At 41.5% G+C, this 23,828-nt stretch overlaps 1 protein-coding gene across 2 annotated transcripts; it reads right to left on the reverse strand.

The window, feature by feature from the left end:
- Nucleotides 1–304: 304 nt before the first annotated feature.
- On the reverse strand, nt 305–21,099 carry RBM17 (RNA binding motif protein 17). 2 transcript variants are annotated; one of them, XM_070754431.1, is made up of 12 exons: nt 20,889–21,099; nt 18,467–18,597; nt 13,979–14,095; nt 13,156–13,322; nt 12,243–12,340; nt 11,849–11,905; nt 8,609–8,744; nt 7,100–7,251; nt 4,847–4,923; nt 4,480–4,578; nt 1,965–2,037; nt 305–606 (listed from the first exon to the last, which is right to left on the reverse strand). In XM_070754431.1, the coding sequence occupies exons 2-12, from the start codon at nt 18,587–18,589 to the stop codon at nt 503–505; spliced, it is 1,203 nt and encodes a 400-aa protein (XP_070610532.1). In that variant the 5' UTR covers nt 18,590–18,597; nt 20,889–21,099; the 3' UTR covers nt 305–502. The 2 variants fall into 2 exon arrangements, with proteins under 2 accessions (XP_070610532.1, XP_070610531.1); XM_070754430.1 differs by having other exon boundaries at nt 20,697–21,012.
- Nucleotides 21,100–23,828: the final 2,729 nt, after the last annotated feature.

Consider the following 23,828-nt stretch of genomic DNA (forward strand, 5'->3'; position numbering starts at 1 on the left):
ACACCACACTAAGATTTAGAGCTAACCGAACAAACCCTTCGGTATTTTCAATGTCTTCTACCATTTCTGATTTAGCAATAAATTGCAGTTTCTCTACTGGTTTAATAGCAAACTATGGTTACCAAGGAAATCGTGGTTTGCTGTTAGATCAGACGTTAAGAGAGGGAATCAAAGCATAGGATGCGGAAGAAAGAAAAAAAACAGAAATATATCTATATTTCCCACCAGCAAATCAGAAGAGGGATGTGGAACAGTTAAGAGACAAAGGCTGGAATCTTTAAAATAAAATCAAAGGAAGCAGGCATCTTTAAAGGAATTTTATATTACAATAAAAATACAAATAAAGTCTCTCCATCGCAAGGAATATGTAAAGGCCGTTCCAGGATTCGTTCCAGTTTGTTAGAAAGACGTTGTGTCATCTCTTTCCGCTACTTTCCACATGCAGCTAAACACTCTTTCGAGATCGCCAGGTGGTGACTTGTCCTGGTTTGACCAAAGAAAATCAGACTTGTTCCGCGAGGTCCAAGACTCGGAATTTGTCCAGGTTGTAAAAACAGGCCTTGACCACTCGTCCTCCGAAGTATCTTCCGTTCAGGTCAACCACCGCTGAAAACCAGGCAAAATAGGAACATTCCCAGATTAAGAAAATATGGGGAGGTAGGAATTCAATGAGTCACAAGTTTTTTAATTATAGTAAGCAGAATATCCAACTGGGTCAAAATAGGGTAACATGGAGCTTCTCAACCTCAGAAGCTTTAAGATGGGTGGACTTCAACTCCCAGAATTCCCCAGCAGGCCACTTTTTCTCACCCATAGCCAGTGTTCCCTCTAATTTTTTGGGGGGGGGTGGGCGGAAAAGTATAGTGTCTGAGCGGCAGTCCCTTCGGGACTGGGCGGCACAGAAATAATAAACAAACAAACAAACAAACAAATAAATAAATAAATAAAAAACCCACCCTGTTTTGCCTCAGAGAATTTCAAAATAAAATACTGTACTGTGTGTCTATAACAGTGAGCTCATAATAGGGCAACTCTATCAATATCAAAATGCCACTTCAATAGTTGAGCTAGTTTCAAACTAGATTTTGATTTTCTTTCTCTCTTCCTTACTCCCATTCTTTTTCTTTCTCTTTTCCTTCCTCTCTTTTTTCTATCTGTTTCTCTCTCTTCCTCTCTTCCTCTCTCTCTCCTTCCCTCTCACTCTTTCCCTCTTGGCTTCTGGGCAGGTTTGGAAAACTCTGAGTTGATGATGATTTTTAAGTGAGCGATTGCTCACTGCTCAGCTTAGAGGGAACTATTCCCATAGCCCCATTAAGACGGGTGGACTTCAACTCCAGAATTCCCCAGGGGGCCAATTTTTCTCACCTGTAGCCACTTTAAGACCGGTGGACTTCAACTCCCAGAATTCCCCAGGGGGCCAATTTTTCTCACCCGTAGCCACTTTAAGACCGGTGGACTTCAACTCCCAGAATTCCCCAGCGAGCCAATTTTTCTTATCTGTAACAGCTTTAAGACAGGTGGACTTCAACTCCCAGAATTCCCTAGCCAGCTGGGGAATTCTGGGAGTTAAAGTCCACCTATCTGAAAACTGCCAACACTGAAAAACATTAGGGGTGGTGAGGGTGTTAAGAAGAGAGAGTTACTGCAGCTGCCCTGAACTATGACAATATTTACAGTTAATCCTCAACTTACAACTGTTTGTTTAACAACAGTTCAAAGTTACACCGCCTCAGAAAAAGCGACTTATGACCTGGTACTGGATTTGTAAATGCTGCTCCAACCCCCCTGTGGTCTTGTTGTCGCAATCCTGAGGCAATGGGCTCATGTTTTCAACTGACTGCAGTAGTATTCCTGCAGACACATAATCGCAATTTGTGAGCCACTAAATGAAAACTGTTGCAAGTCGAGGATTACCTGTACAGCTTCTGAAATTTACAGGAAGGAGTGACCATGTGATTCTTTACCTTTAATTGCAGATTCTACTCTTTCAAATTCCAAAAATATTCTCACGGCTTCATCATCAGGAGTACCAGGGATCTGAATCAAAAACAGCCAAGATTAGCACCTTTGTAGCACAGTACGAATAGAAATAGGAATAGAATAAAATAGAATTCTTTAATGGCTAAGTGTGATTAACACATAAGGAATTTGTCTTTGGTGCAGATGCTCTTTTATATACATAAAAGAAAAAGAGACCTTTGTCAAGAATCATAAGAATCATAAGGTACAACACTTAATAATAGTCCAGTGTTGTGATTAGCTCTGGCCCAGCTCCTGCCCCAAGGACCGTGGATGTGTGGCAGGCATCCACGTGCTGCAGGCCTGTTTTGCTCCCGGGGGAATCTGATGATGAAGGCTCCTCTGACCAAGAAGACATAAGTGACAGGGAGGACGAGAGTGTGGCAGACAGCTCAGAAGGAGATCAATTATCTAGCTCCTCCTTGGATTCAGAACAAGAGTTAATGATACAGCCACGCATGCGGAGAGCGATGCATAGGCAGCAACAACTGAGAGATTATTATCAAAGAAAATGAGGCCACCTGTGGTTGGGTGGGGCTGTGGTCATTAGTGAGGCTGCTACAAAGAGCAGCCTGTGGGTTTGGCCATTGTGGAGGATTATCTGATCTTTGTGTTTCATGCCTGTCTTGCTGACTTCGACCTTTGTGCATTGATTTTTCCCCGCTTTGAAACTAAACCAGAGCAAAGTGTGTTTCACTTTGTGAAAGAAGAAGGACTGTGAATTGCCTCACAGCTGCAAGCTAAGTATCTCAGAACTGATAAGGGACTTGTACAAATTACCAGTTTGTTTGGAGGCGAGTTTCTTTGCTATACCAAAAGAGGGCTTAGTTAATTTGGATTTCCGTTATAAAGAAAATTGTTTTGAATTTTCAAACGTGTGTGTGTCTGAAATTTGTACTTTTGAATTTTCGGGAGGATTCTACCAGAGAGCCCGACAGAACAGTCCAGATACAAATAAACAATCAAATCATTAGCAACCAGTAAATGTAAATTGTAAGAATACAAGCCACAAAGTTACAGTCATACAGTCATTTGTGGGAGGAGACGGGTGATGGGAACGATAAGAAGATTAGTAGTAGTGCAAACTTAGTAAATAGTTTGATAGTGGTGAGAGAATTATTTGTTTAGCAGAGTGATGGCGTTCGGAGAAAAAAACTGTCCTTGGGTCTAGTTGTTATAGTGTGCAGTGCTCTATAGCGACGTTTTGAGGGTAGGAGTTGAAACAGTTTGTGTCCAGGATGTGAGGGGTCAGTCAATATCTCTTTTTGACTCCTGCAGTAAGTATACAGGTCCTCAATGGAAGGCAGGTTGATAACATTTTTTTCTGCAGTTCTGATTATCTTCTGAAGTTTGTGTCTGTCTTGTTGGGTTGCAGAACCAACCCAAATATAGTACGATGTAGCTCTAGAGCAGTGCTTTACAAATTTGGTTAATTTAAGGCGAGTGGACTTCAACTCCCAGCATGCTGGCTGGAGAATTCTGGGAATTAAAGTTTTACCCACTTTGCCAAGTATGAAATACACTTTTGAGAAAACAGCTTTTCTTTTGTTTGCTGTTCCTGAAGGTTTTGGACATCTCGCCACGGCCGATTCACTGCAGCCAACGACCATATTTCCTTGAAAATAAAACCGGGTCTTATACTAAAGACGCATTAGGTCTTATTTTCCGATTAGGTCTTATTTTCCGGGCAGTCTGCATTGGTTGCCGATCGGTTTCCGGTCACAATTCAAAGTGTTGGATATGACCTATAAAGCCCTTCATGGCATTGGGCCAGAATATCTCTGGGACTGTCTTCTGCCGCACGAATCCCAGCGACCAGTTAGGTCCCGCAGAGTTGGCCTTCTCCGGGTCCCGTCAACTAAACAATGTCGTCTGGCGGGACCCAGGGGAAGAGCCTTCTCTGTGGCGGCCCCGACTCTCTGGAACCAACTCCCCCCAGATATCAGAGTTGCCCCCACCCTCCTTGCCTTTCGTAGGCTCCTTAAAACCCACCTCTGTCGTCAGGCATGGGGGAATTGAGATATTCCCTTCCCCCTAGGCTTACAAAATTTATGCATGGTATGTTTGTATGTATGATTGGTTTCTTAAATTGGGGTTTTTTAAACTACTTTTAATATTAGATTTGTTTATATTGTTTTTTATTGTTGTTAGCCGCCCCGAGTCTATAGAGAGGGGCGGCATACAAATCAAATTAAATAAATAAATAAAATAAATAAATAAATACAGTGAGTTCGATGCTGGGTAGAGGCAGATATTTTTCTCTCTGGGCTCACTGAGACTTATCTGCTGAAGAAAACTCCGCATTGGCAACAGGAAGGGCATCCGGGCAGTAGACACTCAAGCTTCATTCAGTTGCCCAGATTCCACCCCGCAAGGGATTATGGGGTTTATTAAAAGAGGCTGATATTATAAATCTGCTTTAAAAAAAAATGTGGGAAGAAAGAGATGCCAAGTCAGTACCTCAAAAATCACACACTTCCCAACTTTGCCGTATTTTTCACATTCTTCTTTCGTTTCGCCTTCGAGATCTTCGTCAACCTCCCCGGCTCCAACCATGTTCTGCAACAGGAACAGCAACAAAAAGATTCTACGTTTGAATTGCGAATTTGGTTTCTTTACTCCCGCACTCGAAAAGTTTTCTTTTAAATGCAAATAATTTTTTCCCCACTCACTCACGTCTATTTACTAAAGGCATTTCTATTCCACTGAAATCAGAAGCTTCAGAGAATAAATAGACATAGAGACATAGAAGATTGACGGCATGCCAACCCAAACCTTGAAAGTCACTGATTCAGGATGGCTGATGAATCAAACAGGGGAAGCTTACCCGCAATAAGACAACTTTGGTTGGACATTTCAGTATTTCTGTTAAAGGGTTTGAATCCGATTTCTTCGATGGATCTCCTATCCCAAAGGGGGGGGGGGAGAGAGAGAAAGAAAGCAGTGACGATTTTACATTAAATGTAATATTAGTTAAAATGTGTGGACTTCAAATCCCAAAATTCCCCTACCAGGCTGGTGGGGGAATTCTAAGAGCTTAAGTCCACACATCTTAAAGTCACTAAGATTGATAAAAACTGTATACAGTGATCCCTCGATTATCGCGAGGGTTACGTTCCAAGACCTCTTGCGATAATCGATTTTCCGCAGTATAGTGGTGCGGAAGTAAAAACACCATCTGCGCATGCATGCCTTTTGTTCCATGGCCGCGCATGTGTAGATGGTGGAGGCGGGGAGCGACGAGAGTGCGGAAGCCAACAGATTGCTTTGAATGCCGGCTGCCCCCGCCCCCCAGCACCTGCCCGCCCGCCGTTCACCGCTCGCCCGCCCGGCTGCTCGCTTGCCCGTTCACCCGCCCGCCCGCCTGCTTGCTCGCCCGTTCACCCGGCCGCCGTTTGCCGCTCGAGAGCAAGAGGGGGAGAGAGAGAAAGAGAGAGAAGGAAAGAAAGAGATGAGAGAGGGAGGAAGAGAGTGTGAGAGAGGAAGAAGCAAGATAGAGAAAGAGAGAGAAAGAAAGATGAGAAAGGAAGGAAGACAGTGAGAGAGAGGAAGAAAGAGAGAGAGAGAAGAGTGGAAGGAAGAGAGAGAGAAATGATAGAAAAAAGGGGAGAAAAAAAGAGAAATGAGAAAATGATTGAAGCAGAGAATGACAGGAAAGAAAAAGAAAGAGACAGAGAAGTGACTCTTGGTGATGACGTATGACGTCATCGGGTGGGGAAAACCGTGGTATAGCAAAAAAAAACGTGGAGTATTTTTTAATTAATATTTTTTGAAAAACCGTGGTATAGCGTTTCGCGATAATCGAGATCGCGAAAATCGAGGGATCACTGTAATACTATATGATAAATTTCTGATAATCAGCCAGATGCTATCTGTGAGTCCAAAGAAATCTTGAGCAAAAATTACTAGATTCCTAGATTATTTATAACAATGAGGATATTCTAAAACCAATTTTGGGCAGAACACACATACACCACTGCAACTGATGTAAGTAGAGTCTTTGGTGTTGTTTTATTTAAAAGGGTAAGTTTACACAAATTTTTAGCCACGATGGGAATTATTTTAAACACCCATTTGACATATTTTCAACAATGAACTATCTGCATTTTATCTGATATTTTCCTTTCCAGGAGTTAACGTCAAAAGTGTGGATCAATTCACAAGGAAAATTTAAAAAGAAGATACTGAATACTACTTAGTATGGAATGAATTATGTGAATGGCTGAATGAAAGAAAGAAAAGATAAAAGATGAAGTGGAACTGTCAATACTTGAAAGAATAACATCAAATGTTTATGGACCATTGTATAAAATAATGTAGAAGAAAGAAAGAACAAGTATTTTATCAAAATTTAAATGTACAGTATATATTTCATTCATTCAGATCTAAGAGTGTTCCCTTTATTTTTTTGAGCAGTGTATATTGGTAGATGCAAACCGAGAGATGCTTACTGTAAACATGGGGTAATTGTACCCATATATGTTTATCTATCTTGTTTATTTATGCTTTTTATATATATATTCGGAGTCTTTTATATATATATTCGGAGTCTTCGGAGAGGGGCGGCATAGAAATCTAATTAATAATAATAATAATAATAATAATAATAATAATAATAATAAATATAAGAGATAAGTGGTGGAGCCATTAATGATTAAATGGCCAAGATTGGGCCAGTGCTCTGCCTCTTATCCCTATAGCAACTACATTCCTTGGAAACATTGTAGTAAAACAGTGGTTCTCAACCTTTCTAATGCCGCGACCCGTTAATACAGATCCTCATGTTGTGGATCAAAAGTCTAACACCAATTCTCCAATCAAAAGTCTAGCACCAATTCTCCCAACTTTAACCTGATTGGCAGGGAGGTCAGAAGGACACCCCCACTATAAACACCTGATTGGTCGGACTGTAAAAATATGTTCCAAGGCGCCCGAATAAGAAGCTTTAGTTCCTAACACCATGGGAAATTTGTCGTTTCCCATGGTCTTGGGTGACCCCTATGAAACGGTTGTTTGACCCCCAAAGGGGTCCAGACCCCCAGGTAAAAGGACTTCACTCCAGACGGACTCCTTAACTTACCTTTATCAGCAGAGTCTCCAATAATGATTTTGCCTCCTCTCTTGCTGGTTTTCTCTACCGACAGGGCTGTGCTCAGACCCTGTTCGTGCTTCCCCAGACCTTGGCCTTCTCGGAAGCCGTATTTCTGCATGATCTTGTGCGCCACCGTGCCTCTGGAGACAGAAGGGAGAAATCAAGTTCATGTGGGATCATCTCTAAAAGGCAGCTAGTCCCCGACTTTCAACAGTTCATTTAGTGGATGGAAACTGTTCTGTGCATGGCCCTCGGAGCAACCCACCGACTCAGAAATCCCTTATTTTACGATAAAAATAAGTGTTCGGAAACTTCAGATCGTGCAGAATGCGGCCACAAGAGCCATCGTGGGGCTCCCTAGATTCGCCCACGTTTCTGCAACACTCCGTGGCCTGCACTGGCTGCCGATCGGTTTCCGGTCACAATTCAAAGTGTTGGTAATGACCTTTAAAGCCCTATATGGCATTGGGCCAGAATACATCCGGAACCGCCTTCTACCGCACGAATCCCAGCGGCCAATAAGGTCCCACAGAATTGGCCTTCTCCGGGTCCCATTGACCAATGTCATTTGGCAGGCCCCAGAGGAAGAGCCTTCTCTGTGGCGGCCCCGGCCCTCTGGAATCAACTCCCCCCAGAGATTAGAACAGCCCCCACCCTGCTTGTCTTTCGCAAATTACTCAAGACCCACCTTTATCGCCAGGCATGGGGGAACTGAGATCTCCTCCCCCAGGCTTTTATATTTTATGTTTGGTATGTATGTGCTGAATGGTTTTAAATTGTTGGGGTTTTAGATATTGTTTTATTTTAATATTAGATTTGTCTCACTGTTATATTGTTTTTGTATTATTGTTGTGAGCCGCCCCGAGTCTTCGGAGAGGGGGCGGGAAACAAATCTAATAAATAATAATAATAGAATAAAATCAAACTCTCTATTTGAGAAAAGCACACATAATGTAAAGCAGATTTTAAATGGCAAGGAGGAGCTATCTTACTCTTTGTCTGTAAAAAGGTGCCAAAGCTTGGCCTAATCAGCATTCCTTAAATCAGTGTTTCCCAACCTTGGAAACTTGAAGATATCTGGACTTCAACTCCCAGAATTCCCCAGCCAGCGAATGCTGGCTGGGGAATTCTGGGAGTTGAAGTCCAAATATCTTCAAGCTGCCAAGGTTGGGAAACACTGCCTTAGATAACAAGTCCATTCATTATTTAAGCATATGAATTTGCCCACCAAAATCCTGAGCAATGAGCATCCAACAGAGAATGTCGTTTATTGAGGCAGAAATCGTGATTTTTAAGCCTTGTTCAATAGCACACCCCCAGCCTCACATCTCTTCCATTGAACGTTGAAACTCCACACCCAATTCCCCAACATCCTTTGCCTTTATACTGCCTGGAAGTGACATCACACCCGACCTCTCATCAAACAGTCTCAATTGCTAATGCTTTTCGCGACTGCCCCCCTCGTGGCCTTTCGCAAGGAGTCTACCCCGCACTCACCCCATGTTTGCAAGGAAAGAATTGCTGGGCCCCGTTGGAGAACGGGGTCTCTCGGGCTCATCGTACATTGGGGGAGGAATGGCAGCCTTGGATGATGAACTACGAGGCCGTGATTCTTCCTCGTAGGCGGATAAAGCTGTGGAAAAGAAGACAGGGATGTTTTTATCTTCAAGGCAAAAATATCTTCAGTATCATTCCTGTGCTTTACTTGATCTTGCAAATAGCAGGTTAGGATTTATTTTAAGGACTTCCATCAATGCCCGATAAGGTCCCACAGAGTTGGCCTTCTCCGGGTCCCGTCGACTAAACAATGTCGTTTGGCGGGCCCCAGGGGAAGAGCCTTCTCTGTGGCGGCCCCGACCCTCTGGAATCACCTCCCCCCGGAGATTAAAACTGCCCCCACCCTCCTTGCCTTTCGTAAATTACTCAAGACTCATCTATACCGCCAGGCATGGGGGAGTTGAGACACCTTTTCCCCCAAGCTTTTTAATATTTATGTTTGGGTATGTATGTGTTGTTTGCTTTTTATATATATGATAGGGTTTTTAAGGGCTTTTTTAATATTAGATTTGTTTTCGCTAGAATATTGTTTTTATTATTGTTCTGAGCCGCCCCGAGTCTTCGGAGAGGGGCGGCATACAAATCTAATAAATAAAATAAATAAATAATCGAGACAGAATCGTTTTATCTAATCAGTCACTGCATTTCTTTCTTTCTTTCCTTTCTCCTTCCTTCCTTCTCTTCCTTCCTTTGTAAATAACAGGTTAATTTTAAATAGCAGTAGCATTTAGACTTACATATACTGCTTCTTAGTGCTTTTACATCCCTTTCTAAGTGGTTTACAGAATCAGCATATTGCCCCCAACTATCTGGATCCTCATTTGGCCCACCTCAGAAGGCTGGAAGGCTGAGTCAACATTGAGCCGGTGATGAGATCCGAACTGCTGAACTACAGCTAGCAGTTAGCTGAAGTAGCCAACAGTGCTGTATTCTAGCCAATGCGCCATCCTGGCTCCCATATTACTCTATTTAAAGGCCCTTATACTATTAAGACAGAATCCCTTCATCTAATCCATCATAGCTTTTCTTTTACTTCCTTCCTTCCCCCTTCCTCAGTCTGTAATTTATTTATTAATTTGTATGCCACCCTTCTCTGAGGACTCGGGGAGGCTCACAACATATGACAATCCAACATAAAGACAAATCTAATTAAATTTAAAATTGCAATCTAAAAATTTCAATATTTAAAAAACAGTCATACCAGTTCAATCATACATTTCATTTTGTTGGCCAGGGGGCTGAGATCTAATTGCCCAAAGCCTGGCGATATAGGTGAGTCTTAAGACTCTTACGGAAGGCAAAGAGGGTGGGGGCAGTGCGTATCTCCAGGGGAGCTGATTCCAGAGGGCCGGGGCTCCCACAGAGAAGGCTCTTCCCCTTGGCCCCACCAAGTGACATTGTCTGACTGACGGGACCTGGAGAAGGCTGACTCGGTGGGACCTAACTGGTCGCTGGGACTCATACGGCTAACACTCACCGCAAGCTAACAAAGGTGTCTCTCGAGAGCTATAAAACACAAAATTGACTTCAGGATCCCACTACCTCATTCCTACACCCCTCCAGGTTCTTCCAATCTGTAAGTATGTATCACGCTTGCTTTTTAGCCTGAGATTAAAGATAAAGATCCCCTTCAGGCATCCCCACAGTCAAAACATGTCTGTTTATAAAAACATTGTAATTTGCTTATTTACACTGTTGAATACCCAATAAATCGACCCATGGCAGATGTCTAAAGCATGATTTTGGAACTAGATCTTTAAAATCAAAATGTAGGGAGTTCTAGCTTAGCGACTGAACCAGTTACAATGGATTTACCAAAAGCGATTTATGACCCTCATAACAAACACATGGATTTGGTTAATAACAACCACAGTGTTTCCTTAATGCCACAAAAAAAAGGTCATAAAATTGGGTCTAATCATGTAGGTGGCTCAATTTATGACCATCATGATTTACGATGGAAATCCCGAGGTCCATTTATTTATTCATGTTTGTTTGCTGCCCATCACATTGTGAGGTGACTGGCAGATACGGTCCTAAATCGAGAACTACAGTGGTACCTCTACAGTAGAACCCCGACTTACGAGACTAATTGGTTCCGGAAGGAGGCTCGTAAGTCAGAACGCTCGTATGACGAAACATTGTTTCCCATAGGAAACAATGTAAAGTCAATTAATCCGTGCAACAACAAAAAAACCCGCTGCCGCCGAACGCGGAAGTTAGCGTTCAGAGACAGCTGCGAAGCGGCGCGCGTGTTTTAAAACGTGGCAGCCGGCCTGGGGGGCTCGGGGGCTTCCCCCCGAGCCCCCCAGGCCGGCTCTGACGTTTTAAAACACGCGCGCCGCTTTGCAGCTGTCTTCTGAAACCGAACGCGGAAGTTAGCGTTCCGGCTTCAGGAGACAGCTGCGAAGTGGCGCGCGTGTTTTAAAAGGTTGCAGCCGGCCTGGGGGGCTTGCCAGCACCCCCCCCCCCCCAGCACCCCAGGCCGGCTGCAACCTTTTAAAACACGCGGGATACGAGCGTCAAGGAGCTGTCTCCTGAAGCCGAGACAGCTCCTTGGCGCTCGTATCCCGAATGTGAGCTCGGGAGGCGAACAAAAATGTCGCTCCCCTCCCAGCTCTTATCTCGAGTAGCTCGTAAGTAGAGCTGCTCGTATGTCGAGGTTCCACTGTACTTACAAACTTAATTCGTTCCGTGACCAGGTTCTTAAGTAGAAAAGTTTGTAAGAAGAAGCAACTTTCCCCATAGGAATCAATGTAAAAGCAAATAATGTGTGTAATTGGGGAAACCACAGGGAGGGCGGAGGCCTTGTTTCCTCCCAGGAGATTCCTAGAGAGGCCCCACAGAGGGTTCTCCACGACTTTTCCGGTCCTGTTTCCTCCCAAGAGATTCCTAGAGAGGCCCCACAGAGGCTTCTCCCCGCCTTTTCTGGCCCTGTTTCCTCCCAGGAGATTCCTAAAGAGGCCCCACAGAGGCTTCTCCCTGCCTTTCCCGGTTACAGTTTCAGAGGCTTGGGTTTGTAAGTGGAAAATGGTTCTTGAGAATAGGCAAAAAAATCTTGAACACCCAGTTCTTATCTATACATAGGAATATAAGTATACATATAAGTAAGTAGAGGCATTCATAGGTAGAGGAACCACTGTATCTGCAATTTAAAGAAAAAATTATCTACATGCGTACGTTCTTTGTCCTTCTCAACCAAAGAAGTAGGTGGCGCAATGGCAGCTCCTCCCATACCTGTGTAAGAAAAGAAATATATAAAATTATGGTTGTGAGCAGTCGCACATGCACAATAGCACGTGGAAGCTCTTTTAGCACCCGAGGGAAAAAAGGTTTGCCATCACTGACCAGGGAGGACAATCCACAGTGGCCAAAAATCAGGAGAAGCCTGGCAGTATTTTCTAACAAATTTTTATGAAAAGGCAGGCATCTTCTGCAAAGTATGTTGCAGGTCACGGAAACCTTTAAAATAAAATTTATTGCTCACAGAAGATGCTACCAGACACTTGCAGATTAGGTGAGACAAAAGGGTTTTGATTCATGCGTGTATTTGGTAACTCAGAGAGTTTCTCACTTCGTTTCCGTCTCTCCCTTTCATAGTCTTCATCTTCATCCGAATCTGGATCCGGACGCCTGGAAAATCCACTCGCCTCGTGTCTGTCTTTGCGCCTCCTTGAAATGGAAACAGAAAGTAAGATGACAATGGTCCTCAAAGGAAATCCAGATAGGACAAATCTGAACATGGGCTAAATTCTTAGGGGATTCTAAACTCTTTTTGTTTCCACCATCGACATTTAAACTGTTTATTCCGATGTGTTTCAAAAGATTCTGATGAACGGCAAAATGATAACCTACTTGCACTGGCCATTCATAAGAGTCAGATGAAATACACTTCCAATTCGTAAAAAAGATTTTGTATATGCAATTTAGTTCTGCTTATATGCGCACATAGGCAATCCTCGACTAACGACTAAATGAAGCCCAAAATTTCTACCGCTAAACAGAAAAAATCTCGTGAATTCAGTTAAAGTCCTTGAACTTCCATTTTCCACTTACAAACCCGAGCCTCTGAAACTGTAACCGGAAAAGGCAGGGAGAAGTGGGGCCTCTCTAGGAATCTCCTGGGAGGAAACAGGGACGGAAAAGGTGGTGAGAAGCCTCCGTGGGGCCTCTCTAGGAATCTCCTGGGAGGAAACAGGGCCTCCACCCTCCCTGTGGTTTCCCCAATTGCACACATTATTTGCTTTTACATTGATTCCTATGGGAAAAATGGCTTCTTTTTATAAACTTTTCTACTTAAGAACCTGGTCACGGAACGAATTAAGTTCGTTAAGTAGAGGTACCACGGTATTGCACAAAAGCAATTCTTTCTTTCTTTCTTTCTATTTATTAGATTTGTATGCCGCCCCTCTCCACAGAGGGGTTGTCAACACATGTTGACAGGGCCAAGTGTCTAAATTTTGACCATGGGGGTGCTGATGACTCACTTCTCCCTTTCCTCAATCTCCTTCTGCCTCTCCAGCTCGCGCTGCCTTTGCCGTTCTTCTCGCTGGCGTTTTACGACTTTCTCGTAATCGTTGGGGAACATCGGATCGTACTCATCCGCTAAAGGGATCAATACATCGCCCGCTGAGAAGCCACTGGGGACAGGGTCCTGGGACGAAACATGGAAAAACACAAGAACAAAAAGTATCCCATGCAATTCTTGCAAAAAAAAGGAGATGTTCCATTTATTTTTCAATTTATTTTTATTATTGCCAGACTAAGATGGCTCAAGTGAAAAGACTGAAAATAAGCCAGCTGTGCACCAATGTCAGAACTATTTAGTTCAAACTAGCAGTTTTGTTTTATAATGTTATGGTCCCAAATAATACAGTAGTACCTCTAGATACGAGTTTAATTCGTTCCAGAACGGAGCTCGTATGTCGATCAGCTCGTATCTGGAACAAATGGCTTTAGACTTTGTTTTTCCCCGCGGAGATAACCAGAAGCAAGGATTCTTGCGCCACCTAGTGGAAGCTCGGCTCGTATCCCGAATTTGAGCTCGGGTCTGGAACAGAAATTTCGCTCCCATCGTGGCTCGTAACTTGGAATACTCGCATGTGGAGCAGCTCGTATCTAGAGGTACTACTGTACATCCATTGCAAACAAGACTCCGAGTCCACACACCTTGATGATGCTAAAGTTGAGAAAAATTACTCTAGCTGGTCCTGATGGGAGATATTTTGCTCCAGAGGAAGGCTGCCCTCAAAGGGCTGACAACCTCTTGGTCAGTGTACTACCTGGCCCATTTAATCCGCCCCATCTCACCTTCAAGCCAGCCGCCACGTGGGGTGGGGTGTCCACTATCTGGCGCTCATCTGAAGCGCTGCCTCGTTTCAGGTCGATGACAGGAGCAAGGACTGTACTTTGTTTTGACCGCTGGCTCTAGAATAGATTAGATTGGAATTCTTTATTGGCAAAGTGCGACTGGACACAGAAGGAATTTGTTTTTGGTGCATGTGCTCTCAGTGTACATAAAAAGACAAGACACGTCCGTCAAGAATCACAAGGTACAACACTTACTGATAGCCACAGGGTACAAATAAGCAACTAAATCATACTAGGAAACAAATAAAACAGGACAAATCGTAAAGATTTACATTGTTTTATGATGAAATGCCCAAAAAATTTAAATGCATATTTCAGACAGTTTCGAAGAATTTTATTCCATGACCTGTGTTTTGTTCCTCTCAATACAACCTGAGATTATAAAGGGCAGTAGAAAATAAATTTAACAGACAGATGGATGTATAGATAGGAAAGAGGGGTGGGGAGGGAGAGATCATGCCATACATTAGGTAGCTAGATACAATAGATGTAGATCAATTGATTGATAGACAGACAGATAGCAATAACTGGAACCAACTCCCCCCAGAGATTAGAACTGTCCCCACCCTCCTTGCCTTTCGTAAACAACTTAAAACCCACCTCTGCCGCCAGACATGGGGGAATTGAGATCCTCTTTCCCCCTAGGCCTTTACAATTCTATGCATGGTATGTATGTATGTATGTTTGGTTTTTATATTAATGGATTTTTAATCATTTCTAATACCAAATTACTATTGTACACTGTGTTATTGTCGCTGTTAGCCGCCCCGAGTCTCCGGAGAGGGGCAGCATACAAATCCAATCAATCAATCAATAAATAAATAACACTTGGAAATATTACTTAGACTTATATATTGCTCCGCAACGTTTTACAGCACTTTTGAGTAGTTTACAAATGTCAGCTTATTGTTCCCAACAATCTGGGTCCTCATTTTACTGACCTCTGAAGGAGGTTTTACTGAGTCTTCGGAGAGGAGTGGCATACAAGTCTAATAAATTATCATTATTATTATCATTATCAATATTAGGCTGAGTCAACTTTGACCTGGTCAGGATCGAACTCCTGGCCGTGGGCAGTCAGCCTACAAAATTGCATGATTTATTGATTGATAGATAAAGATAGATAAAATGGAAAGACAGTTTCAATTACAATTTCTATCTTCCCCATTCGGCACACACATTAGAGATGGGAAGTGTAATCCAAAGTCTCAACTACTGAAATATCAAGAGAATGCATGCTTCTAAACAACCACCACCAGAGAAAGGCAATTTGATTGCATGTATATTTAATTGCATTCATTGACAATGATATTTAAAAGCTTTAACACAAATATCAATATATTTTAATTTAAAGATACATCAGTATAACACAGACTGTATATTTCAGTGCATGTACATGACAAGACAATCTCTTAAGTATCTGATATAATCACCATTTCCCCTTAGGTAAATGAAATCTTGTTCCAGCTATTATACAGCATATTCTATTTAGATACAGGAATTAATTCAATTATACCTAACACAGAAAGACCAATGTTTATACAAACTGGATATACAGTTTTTAAAATAAAAAATACCCTCACAAACTTCTATAACAATTGCAATATACTGGAATGCCTGAGAAAAAAACACCTGCTTCAATTAAGGACTTTCCATTTTTTTCTTGTTCTGTTATTTCTAAGTTTAAAACAAAACCACTCCCAAGCATTGCTTACGTAGATGGTAAAACTGCTTAAAACATACGCTTAACATTTTACGCGACGTGGATGCTGCAAAATGAACTCGGGCTTCTCAAGGTTGTCTTTCACACAAGGAAAGTCAAGTGAAGATGATGAAATCTTCCAATTGTACTGCAAGATTCTCCCCCAAGGTGTTATGATAACCTTATCATTATAGCTATAATTCATGGACTCTGGAGAACCAAGGGCTGATGCAAGAGAGTCCATTTTAGCTGTGGATGTTGTGAAAGGAGTAAACATTTGAGCTTCTGAAATATAATGCTCTAGGTATATTTTTTAAAATAGGTGGATTTTTAAAAATACATCTAGAACATTGTACACTGCTCAAAAAAATAAAGGGAACACTCAAATAACACATCCTAGATCTGAATGAACGAAATATTCTCATTGAATATTTTGTTCTGTACAAAGTGCACAACAGCATGTGAAATTGATTGTCAATCAGTGTTGCTTCACAGAAGTTTGATTTATTTGGAGTTATATTGTGTTGTTTAAGTGTTCCCTTTATTTTTTTTTTGAGCAGTATATTTTAGAAGCTCAAATGTTTACACCTTTCACGGCATCCATAGCTAAACTAGCTCAGGTAGTCCGTGACATATGACCACAATTGAGCCCTCAATTTCTGTTGCTAAGTGAAACCACTTGCTAACTGAGTTTTGCCCCATTTTAGGACCTTTATTGCCACACAAGTGAATCACAACAGTTGTTCAGTTCATAAGTGAATCTGGCTTCCCCATTGACTTTGCTTGTCAGAAGGGGACAGGAACTGGGCATGGCTAGTTTAGGTTAAGAGAAGGGCCAGGGGAGACATGAGATCAGTCTTCCAATATTTGAGGAGCTGCTACAGAGAGGAGGGGGTCAAGCTATTCTCCAAGACAGAATAAGAAGCATCTTGGAAAGAAAAGCAACCAAGAAAATTAGGGGGCTTTCGCTCAAAAATGGAAAGACTTTGAGACCCCAAAAGAAACAGATATATTTAAGAATGTTTTAGAATGTGCTGAGCTTGACATGATGACGAGAAGGTTAAAAAATCAAGAAGAATCAGAATTTTATGAGGTTTGGCAAAAGGTATATATCTGGTGGGATACAAAGAAATAGAGATAACCTTATTTTTACACTATTTTAAATATATATTTGTACCTAGTAGTTATATTGTATTAGACAGTGATTATTTACAATATAAAGGTAAACTCCTTCTTTCCTCTTCTACCATTTCTCTTTTTTTTCCTTCATAGTTCATTTTAAGTTATAATCTTAAAATTTCTATATATTTTTAAATGTTTTAGATGTGTTTTTACTTATTATCTTACAATTGATATCTTTAAGTATTTTATAAACAATGATAGAGGTTTTTTTTCTTTTTTACTTATTACAAATATAAAGATGACTTCTACTTTGAGAGGAGCGATTGTTGCTCCACTAAATGTTACATGTAATGTATGTTTTGTTTGTCTTTGCAATTTAATAAAAAAAAAATTTTAAAAAAAAGAAGCATCTTGGAAAGAAAAGCAACCAAGACAATTAGGGGGCTGGAGGCTAAAACATATGAAGAACGGTTGCAGGAACTGGGCATGGTTTGTCTACTAAAGAGAAGGACATGGGAGGCATGGGGGCAGCCTTCCAATATTTGAGGGGCTGCCACAGAGGGGAGGGGGTCAAGTTATTCTCTAAAGCCCAGACAAGGAATAATAGATGGAAACTGACCAAGGAGAGATTCAACTTGGTAAAAAGGAGAAATTTCCCAACGGTGAGAACAACTAACCCATGGATCAGAAGTTGCCTTTGGAAGTTGTGGGAGCTCCATCACTGAAGGCTTTCAAGAACATCTGTCAGAAAGGGTGCAGGGTCTCCTGCTTGGGTAGGTGAGGGTTGGACTAGATGACGTACAAGGTTCTAATCTAATTTGATCTAATCTGTCACAAAAGGGAATCACATGATCCTAGGATACTGCAACCATCATAAATATGAACCAGTCACCAAGCACCTCAGTTTTAATCACTTGACCACGAGGATAGCTGGAACATGTGAAAAACGGCCACATCTCACTTTTTCAATGTTGTTGTTCGAGCGGTCACTAAATCAACTCAGTTCAATTCAATTTATTAGATTTGTATGCCGCCCCTCTCCGAAGACTCGGGGCGGCTCACAACAATGATAAAAACAATATTATAATGGCACAAATCTAATATTAAAAATAACTAAAAACCCTATCATAATTAAAAAACCAAACAGCACATACATACCAAACATATATTATAAGGAGCCTGGGGGAAAGATATCTCAAATCCCCCATGCCTGGCAGTAAAGGTGGGTCTTCAGTAGTTTACGAAAGACATATTATAAATCAACTATTATAAATCGAAAACTAGCTGTACTTATTTCAAGGAATGTAAGATTTTTAAAAAGACACACTTTTAGAAAGAGTCAGAATGAGATTTTGCCAATGCACTTAGAAACATAGAAGATTGACGGCAGAAAAAGACCTCATGGTCCATCTAGTCTGCCCTTATAGTATTTCTTGTATTTTATCTTAGGATGGATATATGTTTATCCATAAGCATGTTTTAGCATGTTTTTAGAACAACAGCTGTTTTCTAGCTTTGTGAAGCATTTTACTTAGCCATGTTTCTCCCCAGGGAGTTCACAATTTAAAATAAAAAAATCATCTTCCCGCAGACTTTTACTGTACCTTTGCTTGAGTCAGAGCGGCTTTTTTCACTTGCAGTTGAGATTGCAGAAGCTTGAAATTTTTGGACCAGCCTTCTGTTTTGGAGTCACTGGTTTCTACTCCCAGATCGTCATAGAGGGACATTTTTTTCCCTGGTTCAAAAGAAGGAAGGAGAAAAAAAAAAGTGTTTTTTGTTTTGTATAAAACATTTTTCCTTATAGTTCTATTGAAATATTCTACTTAACAGGTTTTACAGAAAAGAAATAGAAAAATACAGAAGGAAATACTGTATTTTTTTGATTATAAGATGCATTGGAGGGGTGTATGGGGTGGTCAGGGAGAGGTAGCACGTCTGGTGTAGGGGCTGCCATGTCCTTTTAAGGCGGGTCATTTAGGGTGGCATTTAGGGCAGCTTATTCACCTTTTATCCCCACCTGTCACTCAGCTCTCACCTGTGGCTCCTAGTAGCTGTAGCATGTGCAGCGGCCATACCCCAGGCAACAGAGGTGAATTTGGTTGAGAAACTGGCCCAAAATCACCCAATTGGCTTAATTAAACATGTACATTTCTAAATCTGCATCAGAACACTAAAAGACATCTGAAAATCTATGCCACAGAAAAGATGTCATTAGAAAAACATCAACAGCACTAAGCTGTACTGTTGCTCGACCAACCATAATAAATTCATCTATATCACATAGAATGTGGCATAGAATGGAGATTTATATATTTATTTATTTACAAATAATTAAAAACATTCAAAATAGGCATGGTTAGATAAATTCAGGGCAAAAAAACAAAGAATTACTATTAGTGTGCCGTCCTACGAATAGCAGTAACCCCAAGAACTATTGCTATTATTTTCCCACATATCTCTCAACTTCCTTAACTTCAAAGGTGGGCTTGAACCTGGAACGTCTCTGCAAAGCACTCCCCAACCCCAAGGGCCCCCCCTTCTCCTGAAGCACCAAATTTAAAATTGATTGAGGCAAAAGGTGATGGTAAGAATTTACCTGCTCATTCATAGGGACAGGAGGAAGGAAAGCGGCTGCTGCTTTGAATCTTCATTTGGGGGGGTTATTATTATTATTATTATTATTAATTTATTTATTAGATTTGTATGCCGTCCCTTTCTAAAGACTCAGGGCAGCTTACAACATAACAGTGATACAATGCATTTCAAATCCAATAGTAGAAAAATTAAATCAATTTAAAAAACATTAATAACATAATAAAATCCCTAACTATACAATCATACAACCTAATCCGTCATACAGTAAGGCCGAAAACATAACAAAAAAAGGGGGGAAAGGGTGGTAATTATCCCCACGCCTGGCGAAAAAGGTGGGTCTTCAACATTTTACGGAAGGCGAGGAGGGTGGGGGCTGTTCGAATCTCTGGAGGGAGTTGATTCCAGAGGGCCGAGGCCGCCACAGAGGAGGCTCTTTCTCTGGGTCCCGACATCCGACATTGTTTATTGTTATTATTTATTAGATTTGTATGCCGCCCCTCTCTGAGGACTCTAAGCGTCTCACAACCAGAAACAGTACAAATCCAATACTTAAAACAATTTAAAACCCTTAATATTAAAAAAAAACATACATCTCATATAGACCTTACATAAAGCTGACATGGCCCAGGGGAATCAATTTCCCCATGCCTGACGACAGAGGTGGGTTTTGAGGAGTTTGCGAAGGGCAAGGAGGGTGGGGGCTGTCCTAATCTCCGGGGGGGGGGAGTTGATTCCAGAGGGTCGGGGCCACCACAGAGAAGGCTCTTCCCCTGGGTCCTGCCAGACAACATTGTTTCCTCAATGGGACCCAGAGAAGGCCAACTCTGTGGGACCTAACCGGTAGCTGGGATTCGTGCAGTTGGTGGGTGGGTATCTTTCATTTATTTTATTATTAACTGGATCTGTATGCATTTGGCCTGTAATGCCAGGGAAATACATAAATAAATACATAAATTGATCCATTTTTTTAAAAAAAGGACCTGAAAATCCATATTTATCTTTTTTTTAAAGTCCAGTTTTGCAAGTGGGAGAAGGGGGGAGAAACAGGCCTTCAAAGTCTTCAAAGAGTCCTCAGGGAGATGGGCGGCATACAAATTGAATAAATAAATTGAATAAGTAAATAAATAAATAAAGTCAGGGGTCTCAAACCAATGGTCCTCTGCATGTGCTCAGGAACCCGTTGGATTGCCGGGTGGGGCAGAGCGGGGAGCAAAAAACCAACAACAACCCGGGTCTTACTTCTGAGGAGGGACGGATTTCCCTCACGAGGGGTTGAAAGAGACCCCCGTATAATCCTTCCCGCAACACGAGCCCCTCGGCTCTTCTTCTTTTCCCTCTTCAACATTCAGGGCGGCTCTAACAACGGGCTCGGTTAAAACGGCCTCCGGCCCTTCCCCATCAGAAAGGTGGGTCCCCCCCTTTTCTTCTTACCCTTCCGTCGAGGCCGCAAGCCGGGGCCTCGCGTAGCACCCGAGGCCGAGAACAGCGCCTTTTGGTCCGCCGAGCGAAGCTCTGGCGTCACGGCTGACGGGAACCAATCAGGCTCCTCCTTCTCAGGGCGCGCCCGGGAAGCCGCTTGGCTCTTGTTGGCCGCCGTCGCCGCCGCCGCAGCTAACAGGCCGTTTGTGCGCAAACTCCGTAGTGGCCGCGGGGATGGAGCCTTGTTCACTTTGGGGGCGGGTCTAAGTCGACTCCGTCCACAAAAGCCAATGAGCACATGGCGGAGGGAAAGACGTTCCGTAACGCTTTCATCGCAAACGGAGAGGTTTGCTGGCTTTACGGTAACGTCGTTGTTACGCAAACGGCGTAGGAGGAATACAATACGACAGGATGGGGCAGGAGAGGAGTGGAGTGAAATAGAATGGAATAGAATAGAATAGAAATGGAATGGGAGTGGAATAGAAATAGAATAGAAATGGAATAGAATTAGAAGGGGAATAGAATAGAAATGGAATAGGAGTGGAATGGAATAGAATAGAATAAGAAGTGGAATAGAGTAGAAATGGAATAGGAGTGGAATGGAATAGAATAGAATAGAATTAGAAGTGGAATAGAGTAGAAGTAGAATGGAATAGGAGTGGAATGGAATGGAATAGAATTAGAAGTGGAATAGAATAGAATTAGAATAGAATAGGAATGGAATATAATTAGAAGGGGAATACAATAGAAATGGAATGGAATAGGAATGGAATGGAATAGAATAGAATTAGAACTGGAATAGAATAGAAGTAGAATGGAATAGAATTAGAAGGGGAATAGAATAGGAATGCAATAGGAGTGGAATAGAATAGAATTAGAAGAGTAGAATAGAAGTAGAATGGAATAGGAATGGAATAGAATTAGAAGGGGAATAGAATAGAAATGGAATGGAATAGGAGTGGAGTGGAATAAAATAGAATAGAATTAGAAGTGGAATAGAATAGAATAGGAATGGAATAGGAGTGGAATAGAATAGAAATGGAATGGAATTAAAATAGAATACAATGGAATAGGAGTGGAGTGGAATGGAATAGAATAGAATAGCATTAGAGGTGTAATAGAACAGCATAGAAGTGGAATGGGATAGAATAGTATAGGAATGGAGTGGAGTTGAATAGAAGAGAAGAAAAGAGATGAGATGAGAAGAAAATAGAATAGTGATTGGGCACACAAGGAATTTGTCTTTGGTGCATATGCTCTCACTGTACATAAAAGATATATTTGTCAAGAATCATGAGGTACAACAATTAATGATTGTCACAGGGCACAAATAAGCAATCACAAAGCAATCAACACTAATATAAATCGTAAGGATACAAGCAACACGCTAGTCATAAAAGTGGGGAATAAATTTATACTACCCTATAGTTGTGTACATGTGGCGGGGCCGTTTTAACAACTTTATAAAATTCTTTATTGGCCAGGTGTGATGGGACACACAAGGAATTGGTCCCATTTTCGGGGGGGGGGGGATGTCCTAGCTTGTGACATCATCCAAAGTTGGAGAGTTGCTACCCTTGGCTTTCAGGTTAAGTGACTAGTGGAAAATGATACCAAACTGGTACTAGATGTAATTGAGGTACTGGGACCCGTTAAGTAAGAAACAGACCAATAGGAGCTTCCTCATTTTTTTCAGTGTTGTGCAAATATAATTCTCGCAGCTGACAAAACATGTAGCATTACATTCCCTTCGTCATATTTTTCTATCAAAAATTCTAACTTATTTCATATTTTTCTAACAAAAATATTTCTGGCTTTAAATCTATGTGCCACTTTATCATTTTCTCTTAACCACGTATGTACTTTCACCCACAATTTTGGACATGTATGAATCCAGTATCTGACTGCATCGCCAACACTAAGCGGACATGTTTTTAAACATCTTTGCTTGCTCCTGCAGATGAAAAAGTAATTTTTAAAAATATTATATTGTGTGGAAATGGATAGGTTAACATTAAAGATAAAGAACAAAGAAGACAGAATATTTATTAACTTTTAGGATTTGTTTTATCAATGGTTAGATAATAAAGGAAGAAATTAGAAGGATACTATTATATCCGTAATGAATGTTGTTACTGCTATTATTATATATAAAATGGTCCAGACAATACATAGCTTAGTAAATACTTATAAAGAAATTTTTTTTTAAAAAAAGAAACAAACAGGCAGATGTATTGAAAACAGCTTTTCCTTTAAAAGTTCCAGAAATGTAGTCCCCCAGATTAATTAATCTTGCTTTGCTAAAAGGACCTGATCTCATTCTATATGTGACCTTTCCATCACGTTGCTCATCCTAGGTGCCTATATCTTTTGCTCTGCTACCCTCTTGTGGTCTGTTTTTCACTCATTATCTCTCACTCCCCCCCCCCCCCGCCATCATTCTGGCATTAAAAAATGAGGAACTGTATTAAGTTGCAGCATTAGAAAGGTTGAGAACCACTGCTTTAATTGGAAATAATCTCTAATGCTACCACTCATTTGAGGATCTTTATGCAAAATAAAACTTCCACAAAAGAAAACTGGTACATGTTGCTTGGTTTATTTTATTGTATGCAAAATTAGTACATTGGAATCCACTATAATGCAATTTTTCCTGTGTGTTCTTCAGCAAGAATATTGTAAGCATACCACGGAGAAGAAATCTACATGCTCAGTTTTCCCTTCTTGAGAAAAATGGCTTTAGCTGTTGCTTTTAAAAAGCAAAAGTCTAATCTCTCCAGATTCCTAAGAGGTCAGTAAGTGGCATAAATAAGCGCACTAGAGTGCCTTCCATCCCCTGTCCTATAGTCTCTCCTATATCTCATATACATAGTCAGTGAAGCAGTGGAAGTGATGTGCAGGTGCCTGGAGGCTGTTGGGGTCTGGATGGGTGTCAACAGACTCAAACTCAAC

This window comes from Erythrolamprus reginae, chromosome 6 (assembly GCF_031021105.1).
Source record: "Erythrolamprus reginae isolate rEryReg1 chromosome 6, rEryReg1.hap1, whole genome shotgun sequence".
NCBI classification, from domain to species: Eukaryota; Metazoa; Chordata; class Lepidosauria; order Squamata; family Dipsadidae; genus Erythrolamprus; species Erythrolamprus reginae.